At 35.3% G+C, this 9,953-nt stretch overlaps 1 protein-coding gene across 1 annotated transcript; it reads left to right on the forward strand.

The window, feature by feature from the left end:
- The first annotated feature begins 731 nt into the window (after positions 1–731).
- LOC110884406 (mitochondrial amidoxime reducing component 2) lies at positions 732–9,738 on the forward strand. The gene is made up of 8 exons (XM_022132115.2): positions 732–922; positions 989–1,138; positions 7,657–7,833; positions 7,954–8,042; positions 8,604–8,668; positions 8,781–8,883; positions 9,320–9,439; positions 9,527–9,738. The coding sequence occupies exons 1-8, from the start codon at positions 784–786 to the stop codon at positions 9,644–9,646; spliced, it is 963 nt and encodes a 320-aa protein (XP_021987807.1). The 5' UTR covers positions 732–783; the 3' UTR covers positions 9,647–9,738.
- The last annotated feature ends 215 nt before the right edge of the window (positions 9,739–9,953 follow it).

Genomic DNA, 9,953 nt, shown 5'->3' on the forward strand with positions numbered 1-9,953 from the left:
CAATACCCCTCAGCAGACTCATCCAATGCCTCAGCAGACTCTTCCAATGCCCCTCAGCAAACTCTTCCAATGCCTCAGGTATGAGTTAAAATTTTATGTGGGACCTACCACCCACTTCATCTTCACCACCGCCACCACCACCGCTACCGCCACCGCCACCACCACTTCATCTTCAAGATCCTTCATGAGCTCCAACAGGGAAGATGCCTCTTTCAAAGGAAGACATGATGATCGATCTGTGTTCACCAAGTCAACAGGGGATAGAAAGAAATGAATCTGAAGGAAGATTAGTAGTATATTTTATGGTGGTGGCGGCGGCGGCGGCGGTGGGGTGGCGGCGGCGGCGGCGGCGGTGGTGGTGGTGGTGGTGGCGGTGGTGAAGATGAAGTGGGTGGTAGGTCCCACATAAAATTTTAACTCATGCCTGAGGCATTGGAAGAGTCTGTTGAGGGGCATTGGAAGAGTCTGCTGAGGCATTGGATGAGTCTGTTGAGGGGCATTGGAAGAGTCTGCTGAGGCATTGGATGAGTCTGTTGAGAGGCATTGGAGGAGTCTACCTAATCATTGAGACACATGTCACTTCCACATTGAAAGAGGCATCTCGCACATTTAAATCCGTGATGCCCTACTCCAAGGAGGCATCAAATGGCTAATTTGATAGTCAAAGTTTATTCTTGGCTAATTTGGTAATTTTCCGTTAAAGATATCAACAAACTTATACGACATCAAGTGAAAAGAGACAAAAACATCAACACCAGTCAGTCCACCACTGGAGAGACAAAGATGGCGGAGGAGAAAACAGACGGAAGCTCAGCCGCCGCCGCCACCGGCGGAGGAGCACCGACGGTGAAATCGATCTTCATCTACCCAATCAAATCATGCAAGGGCATTTCTGTCTCAAAAGCACCCCTTTCTCCTACAGGTATTATTCTGCTTCAAATTTTCAATTTATAACACTCAGTTACAAATTGTAAACTTTGTTGAACAGGGTTTGTGTGGGACCGTCATTGGATGGTGATTAGCTCGAAAGGCAGAGGGTCCACTCAACGGGTCGAACCAAAGCTCGCTCTGGTTCAAGTGGAGTTACCACTTGAGGCGTTTTCTTTCGATTGGCAGCCCAACAACTCTTCTTACTTGGGTACGTTATACTCAAGTTAATTGAATCAAGTTTTGACCCACAATATAATTTGATTTATTAACTGAAACTAGCTGCAGAGGTGGCAATTCGACATGCTTACGAGATAATAGTTTATTTGGATTATCTTGACATGGGTCACTTTGCTAAAACAGTTACTAAAATTGAATTGAATTGAATTGACTAGTTTGTTACTTTGTTTTGCTGCTAAATGTATAAAAACATCCAACATGCAACGGTTTTTGGACAGAAAGATGTTGATTAAATCTATAAACATGGGTCAAAATATATAACCTAATCATGTTTATTCAATCATAACGTAAATATAAATACCAAGTTAGAGACACTTACTTGTGGGAGTGGTCATCTTTGAAGACGAAGATAAGGCCATGATTCCCGTTATGGTACCTTGGGTTGATGGATCACCTTTAGAGAGAATTTTTGGTGTTGGTGTTCTTAAGGAGTTTTTCATATAACTATTTATAAACCATGACTACTATCACTAATGATCTATAATTATGATCATAAATCATTGTTGGTTACAAACTCTTGGTATTCTCTCTATTAAAGGTACCTAAAGGGAAATCATAATTGCCCCTTAATACTAATTAATAATTACAATTACTACCATCAAGTAATTGTCGGGGACTAGTTATGTCATATTGGTAATGTTACCAAATGATCCTTAAGGCCACATCAACGGGTTATTTCTAACATTCTCCCACTTGGCCGAGTGATCATTTGTGATAAGTATAAGTAAGTTTGGCCAAGTTAAAACATTAATCAATGTTTCAAATTGAAATTGCAACAGAAAAATACAGTCATTGAGTTACTGTCAACTCAAGACCCCCATTAATCATGTTACAACCCCAAATCAAAACATACGTAAATTTAAGACCAAAATGACTGAGGTAAGCCCTTTGAAATTAACTTGTATAATTCTTGTCTATACGTCATCAGGTGCACATACGTATTTATAGACAAACAAATTGTTTAATTGAGGAAAAAATAATAATTAATCATTCATATGTACGCTATGCTATTATGTAAGGCCTTTAGTAAAACCCGTCTTTATTATGAGCTCTTAAAAAGACTTTGGGTGTAAACCTTAGTTATCGGATCCGCAAGCATATCATGAATGTAATGTATTCGATACAAATAATTAGTTTCCTCTTCTTGTTCATAAACGAACAATAATTTTGTATCGAAGTTTAATGCAGCACCTCTCGAACTGTTACTGTTCGAGGAAATAAGGTAGCTGACTTTTCACAGTAAGTCTTCAATATAGCATTTATATGGAGTTAATAAGTTTATGAGTCTACTGATAAAATTTCAACAACATTTAGTGACAATTGCGTTGTTAATTAACAACATATTATGTCATTATAATTTAGGTTGTTGTTAATAGTTTCTTATGACTCCTCCATAAGATAAATTTGTCTACAAACATAAGGATTACCCTAAATTGACTTTTAGGTTCTTTTGAATATTACAAAATCAAGGTAAGAATAATCAACCTCTTCTTTATAGTCTTTCTCATTTCTTAAAGATATCGTAAGACGCTTCACAATAATCTAGAGTGGTCTAATTTTCATCAATGTGAGCAATATCTAAACGAGTATAGACTTGAACCTTCGTAAGACTTCTAATTAACGAAGCATAAGGAAATAATATCATTTATCATTTTATCTTCTAAATGAGAGCTATATTATTTGTTACACATGTAAGAGCCCGCTTTAGAGTAAAGCTTATGGGACGAAACTAATGTCCTGTTGAGTCTATCTCGGTATATTTTGATATCTCTCGCGTAAGTGATATCTCCGAGATTCATTATATCAAAATATGTGTGAGAAATTATTTGACTTGTGTAACATATACTTATCCAAAAAGTGCTATATATATAAGGACAAGTTTACATTAGTTGCTCCCACTCATCTTGAGGTAGGTACATAAATCCACTTAATTCTTGATGAAAAAATGCATTAAAATTTCATCACATTTTGATGTTTGCCTTAACCCCATACATGGAATTAATCGACTTACAAACTGAGTGTTCTTGACCTTCAGTTTAGAACTTTCAGGTTGTTTTTATAAACATGTAAGTCTTTGTTTACGGAAAGTTGTTTTAATGTTTATATAATGTAGCTCTAAATGATTATAAGCCACTAGAACAACAATGATCCTCAAAGAAACATTTTGTAAGAAAGGTAAGATGATTCTTTGATAAATAATTCTCTTCTAAGCATAACCTTTAACAATCAATCATACTTTTAGCGTCTTAACGTTTGCATTCAGATTTTGTTTAGTGATGAACACCCTTAGGTAATTCAACCAAATCCCAAACGTTAAAATCAAATTTGCTAATAACAATTCTAATTCCATTTAGAAAATTGATTGATGCTAATGGCTTAATTAGAGGAAGTAGGACCAGTAAACTTTCCAATATCCATTTCAACTTAAGTCAAGGAGGATACATAATCATCAAAGTTAAACCTAGATGACCTCCGTAGTTGCTATCACTTTCAAGATTCTAAGTGTGTAAGAGTTGGTGCAGTATGGTGTGCAAGAGGTGTAATCGGAGTAAAATTTAATAGGTCTCTTCCCCCCGCCTCTTGCACTTCTGGCAACTTTTACTGCTCCCACTGACTTAGAAATCTTTAACAATTTTGCATGCTTATGGTCGACATTAAAAACCAATAACTTCTAATAAAGAAACAATTATGGTCAACATTAAAAGACCAATAAATTCTAATAAAGAAATAAATTAATGAATTTACTTCTTGTAGTTTCTCTGTTTGAGGATTACAAGTTTGGTAAGAAATCTGAGTGTGCCCACGTCTAAGCAAAAATGAAACTTTTGTTAAAGTAGCAGTATATTCTTAAAGAGAAAAGTTGTGAAGGAGCAGTGTCTTGTACAGGAGGTACAAATTGAGGTAACGACAAGTTTTCACTCCCCTGCCTCTTGCAACTCTCGCAAATTAAGATTAAGACATTTAATGCTCCCACTAACCTTTTAGATAGGAATGCTACAAGATAAGTTTCAGTGATGTACGTGTTGTGGGAACATGTCATATATGTTAGACTTGATATCCTTAATGTCCAGATGTTATAAAATTTTGAGGGACATATTTAGAAGGAATCATAGTATATATGAATTAATTTCTTTAATAAATTGATCCATATGAGACATATTAGATACAAGTAAATATTATTTGAAATGATAAATGACTTATGTCAGAATATTCCATTTTGGGATAAGTTCCAATGAAATATAATTTCTGATGGAACTTGATTTATTCTCTTAGCCATTTAAATATTAAGGCTTTCAACACATGCTCGTAAGTCACTAAAATTGAGATTTGATAATATTTCATCCTTCATTAACCTGGTCCAAATTTCGCATGCAATTTGGTCTTAATGGATGAAGTTTGTAGATCTCATTTTTTTCTTTTGTTAAATTTTCATTTTCATGATAACAAAAGGTTGTGAAAAAATGTAGCATCATCTAGTTCTATCTTATAAGGTTTCTATCCAGATTGAGATGACAAATAATATAAGAGTTTAAGGTAAGAGTGACTTTGTGTTAACCATGCAAACCTCACAACTGTCATAATGTAGCTTTTATATTGATACTAAATTCTGAATCTTAAAAGTATCATCCTTTCAGGTTTAGTGGCGATGAGATGAACAACATCTAATTTTCTAGTTTCATGCATTCCTTTTCCTGTACATTTGCTGCTAATCAACACACTTGTTTTCCTTTGGTACTCTTGAGTGTAATAGTTGATTCTTAAGGCAACTTACGATATTAGTGGAAAAGTTATATGTAATGCACCAGAAAAGTGTATTGATTTTCATGTGTAAACCTTTAAATTATGGGTCATGGTATTGTACATCATGATGTATTCACATATGCCACTAACTTTATAGTAAGAATCTAGAGTAATGCATGCGTCTTAGGAGTTATTTTGATTCTTCCAAAGAAAATAAATTAGTCTTAGGAAATTTAGAATCTAGAATAGCTCACATGATAGCAATAATTAAGTGGGTTCTTGATTATCATAAGAGATATAATGTTTGACTTATCCCACTAGTCTAGTTTTCTTCTGTATAACTTTTATCAGAAAAGAGCAGTAGAATTATCATATCTTAAGAAATAATCAACAATCCAACAAGAGAAAATTTTTTAGAAACTCTTTAGTAAGCAAAACATTTTAGGTTTTGAAATTAGAGTGGATAAAACAGATGAGATACAAACTTAGGAAGAAACTTGGAGTGATTTGCATTATGGGGTAATCAAGTAAGGCAGACACAAATTATTATATTGAAGATATAGTCTACTATAACACCAAAATAACAGACTAATATAAGGTTATACCTGAATTTTGGCTTCGCTTTGGCTTTGACCAAAATTCAGACATTATGAACGTACATAAATAACAGATTGTCTTGATGTTCTAAATAAATTTGGCTTCGCTTTGGCTTTGACCAAAATTACATATATTATGAACATAAATAAATAAAACCAACTTAATGTTCTGCTTGAATTTTGGCTTCGCTTTGGCTTTGACCAAAATTCACGCATTATGAACCATATAAAATAATAAACCTCGGCTTAATGTTCTACCAAATTTTGGCTTCGCTTTGGCTTTGACCAAAATTCAGCATTATGAACGATATAAATAATAGACCGTCTTTAGTGTTCTACATGAACTCTGGCTTCGCTTTGGCTTTGACCATAATTCACATATTATGAACACACATAAATATAGACTGTCTCAATGTTCTACATGAACTCTAGCTTCGCTTTGGCTTTGACCAAAATTCATGTATTATGAACACACATAAATAATAAAGTAAAGCACACAAATATAACATAACACCTTTGGGCCAGAAATGAAATATTTATGTAAATTAGGCTGATAATTTATTATGTGCATCATCAAACAATTCGTTGTTGGTTTCATTATCCAACAATACACATAATCACATAAAGTGGCATAAATTAAAGTTGGGTCATTCGCAAGTTATAGTCATATGAAACCAAATAAAATATGGCTTCCAAAAGTTAACATAAGGCATGTGAATTCGTATAAACGTTATGCAAAAATTTATACATAAATAATTAATACAAAATATCTCATGCGAAAGCTTAACATATAATTGAGTTACTCTATATATTTCATATAACCTATACAAAAAAATAAATTAATTCCGTATAGTATGTGACATAAATTGACATAACATATATGCGATTAGTGATATCTTTTTTAATCACTAAATTATTTCCCCATTAACTACAAATAATAATGATAAGAATACAAAACAAAATATGCCAACGTATGCAATAAAGGCCTAAAAAAAAGCTTAATAAATTATCTTCATGGCAATTTATATTATGAAATAAAAATAATGGCCACTTCTAATTAATATAAAGCATTACTTTATTACTGATTTATTTCATGGTGAATGATTATATGGTTTCGGTTTGCAAATAATAACCACTTATTCCAAATAAATTTGTTAAACAATAAAACCCATTGAAAATTTGTAATTTTATTGTTTTTAGGAATTGCCGCATAAGAAAAGCTGGATTAAACTCAACACCATGTAATGTCCGCCGCTTCAACTTCGATAGTTGGTATCTTTTAATTTATCTAACATGCTTTCTTCAACAAAATCACAAAATTTTGTTTTGTTTCTTTGAAGATTATAAAATCGCAAATTAGATAAAAACCATTATATAAATCAAGGGAATATCGATTCAATAATTGAAATGATATAATCAACATCGCTCTGATACCACATGTTGATTAAATCTATAAACATGGGTCAAAATATATAACCTAATCATGTTTATTCAATCATAACGTAAATATAAATACCAAGTTAGAGACACTTACTTGTGGGAGTGGTCATCTTTGAAGACGAAGATAAGGCCATGATTCCCGTTATGGTACCTTGGGTTGATGGATCACCTTTACACTGTGTTCCCGAGTTAAAAATCCCTCCCCTTCCCTCCCCTCCCCTCCCCTCCCCTCCATGTCTTTCCAAATTGGAAAGACTATTTTCAGGCAAAAAAAACCCCATTTTCCCTCCCCTCCCCCTATTAAGTGGATCTCTGGAACACCATTTTCCCTCCCCTCCCCTCCCCTCCCCCTGTTAAGTAGATCTCTGGAACACAGCGTTAGAGAGAATTTTTGGTGTTGGTGTTCTTAAGGAGTTTTTCATATAACTATTTATAAACCATGACTACTATCACTAATGATCTATAATTATGATCATAAATCATTGTTGGTTACAAACTCTTGGTATTCTCTCTATTAAAGGTACCTAAAGGGAAATCATAATTGCCCCTTAATACTAATTAATAATTACAATTACTACCATCAAGTAATTGTCGGGGACTAGTTATGTCATATTGGTAATGTTACCAAATGATCCTTAAGGCCACATCAACGGGTTATTTCTAACAAAAGATTGTTGTTGGATTGGATTCACTTGATTTTTTGTTCTTGCAGTGGTACGTGCTCCCGGGATGGCTGAGCTCAAGGTGTCATTGACTAAACCAGGCTTACGGTCTGATGGAGTCTCGATCTGGGATTGGTCAGGCTCGGCATTGGACGAGGGAGACAAGGCTGCTAAATGGTTTACTGATTTCCTTGGGAAACCTAGCCGCTTGGTGCGCTTTAATGAAGGTACAATCCAACACATATTACAGTAACCTTGCTTTTTCAAATTTGATATTTTATACTACATACATTGATACATACAATACAAGAGAAGACAAGTTAATTTGTTCTGTTTTCTATGTACAGAGTCAGAGACTAGACCCACTGACCCTAAATATGCTACTGGGTTCAATGTGAAATTTCCAGATGCTTTCCCCTACCTTTTAATCTCCGAGGTTAGTACTAGGGATGTTAGCGGTCTGGTCCGGGTGGTTTCCAAGAAAATTCTGAGCGGAATCACTACGGAAAATGATAAACCAAACTAAACCGGCCAGGTTGGATTGGATTGGTCAGCTGCACTGGGTGGTTTTACAGGTTTCATGGTTAAGGGTTTGGATTTGGCAGATTGGCAGTTTGACCCGATTTTTTTTTTCTCAAAATCATTAGTTTGTCTTGAAAATTATTAAATAAATGATGAACAGGGTTGATGATTATAATACATATACATAAGTACATATTCCAAAAAAGACAAGAAATACATAAATAATAAAGGTCAGACGTCTTGTTCGGTTTACACTGCTGGTCCCAAGTTTCAAATATGACCCAACCGCGAAAACTGAACAGTGAACCAAACCGTTTGGGTCTTAAACCAGCCGACTTGCTTCGGTTTGCCTGTTTTTGAACACCTCTAGTTAGCCCTTATATAAAGAGTTAATCTCTCATGGACTCATTTAGACTCTTTGAAATGTGTTATTGTTTTGTAAGCTTGATCTATGAACATCTTTTAAGTCCTGCAGCCTTCATTGGATGCGGTGAACGAGCAACTAAAGGAGCCAGTCAGCATATACCGATTTAGACCCAAGTACGTGTTTTCCACATTAGCTTAGCGGTCGTGGTTTTGACTACTTTACCAAAAAATATATCAATTATACTCTACATAACCATGTTGATTCAAGCTTTTCGGACTTGTGCAGCATCTATGTTAGTGGTTGTGAACCATTTGCTGAGGACCTCTGGAAACAAATCAAAATTAACGGGTTGACTTTTCAGGGTGTCATGCTTTGCCCCCGTTGTAAGGTATTGCAATCATGCTCTACTTCTGTAACCTAAATTGTCTGTGTTATTACAAAGATCCGCGTCACTGGGATTTTTGACTAAACATACACTAAAAAAACATTCAAGCTGGGCGCCCGCCGCCCCACGGACCATAGTGGGTCCGCCCATGGTGTCGTCTACGGTCTGTTTTTTTTTTTTTTTTTTTTTTTTTTTGAAACTTGAATTTAACAATTGCATGCCTATCAACCTTCAAGGGATGGAATGCATCTCATTCCCCTCTAACTGCTCGAAGGTCACATGTCTAGCGTAAGTTGCACGTTACCTACTCACACCACTAGTTAGCAAGGTATTGGTGAGGCCCGTGAATTTTCCCAAATGAGTTCTCTGTATGATAAAAAAAAAATAAAAAGTACATTCATGTCGCATTTGTAATATTGTTATTATTTTTTCTTCTCAGGTACCTACCATCAATCAAGAGGATGGAACACAAGGAAATGAACCAACCAAAACCATGATGAAGTTCCGATCATCTAAAGTCTTGGAAGTGGACACCACGACCACCCAATTCAAGGGACGGGTGAGTGGCCTAACACTTTTGAGGCTTCCTTAATGCGCGCACGCGTGTGAGTCAAAAGTATATAAATGGGTTGAATGAATTTTGTAGGTTTACCTAGGGCAGATGCTGGTGTGTGAAGATAAGACTAACTTGGGGAAGATTGTGAGTGTTGGAGACATTATTGATGTGGAAAAGGTATTCCCTTCGTATGCAGATGTTGCAGTTTAAACTCTCCTGGCTTTCAAAACTAATTAATATGTGAAGTCTACTAGTTGTTCTTTGTTCAAAGAATAACCTGATAAACTCTCCATTTTTTATCTTTTTTTATATATAGTAAACGGGGGCTTTAAAGGGCTTTATTCTACACCGTGCAAGTTAACTATAACGCCCCTCGCTTACATGTTGCCTGCGTGGCATGACAAAGCCCCAATGGGCTTTATACCACACCACCCAGCTTTATAAGTTAGAACGTGTGAGGAGAACATGTATATATACCATATAGGCGGTTCAAAAAATATATATACTATATAGATCA

Source organism: Helianthus annuus, chromosome 10 (assembly GCF_002127325.2).
Source record: "Helianthus annuus cultivar XRQ/B chromosome 10, HanXRQr2.0-SUNRISE, whole genome shotgun sequence".
In the NCBI taxonomy this organism is placed as follows: domain Eukaryota; kingdom Viridiplantae; phylum Streptophyta; class Magnoliopsida; order Asterales; family Asteraceae; genus Helianthus; species Helianthus annuus.

Coding starts and splice junctions, on each gene's coding strand:
- LOC110884406 (XM_022132115.2), top strand. CDS start 784: ATGGCGGAGGAGAAAACAGACGGAAGCTCAGCCGCCGCCGCCACCGGC. Junction 1,139..7,656: donor CAACAACTCTTCTTACTTGG/GTACGTTATACT, acceptor TTGTTCTTGCAG/TGGTACGTGCTCCCGGGATG. Junction 8,884..9,319: donor TGCTTTGCCCCCGTTGTAAG/GTATTGCAATCA, acceptor TTTTCTTCTCAG/GTACCTACCATCAATCAAGA.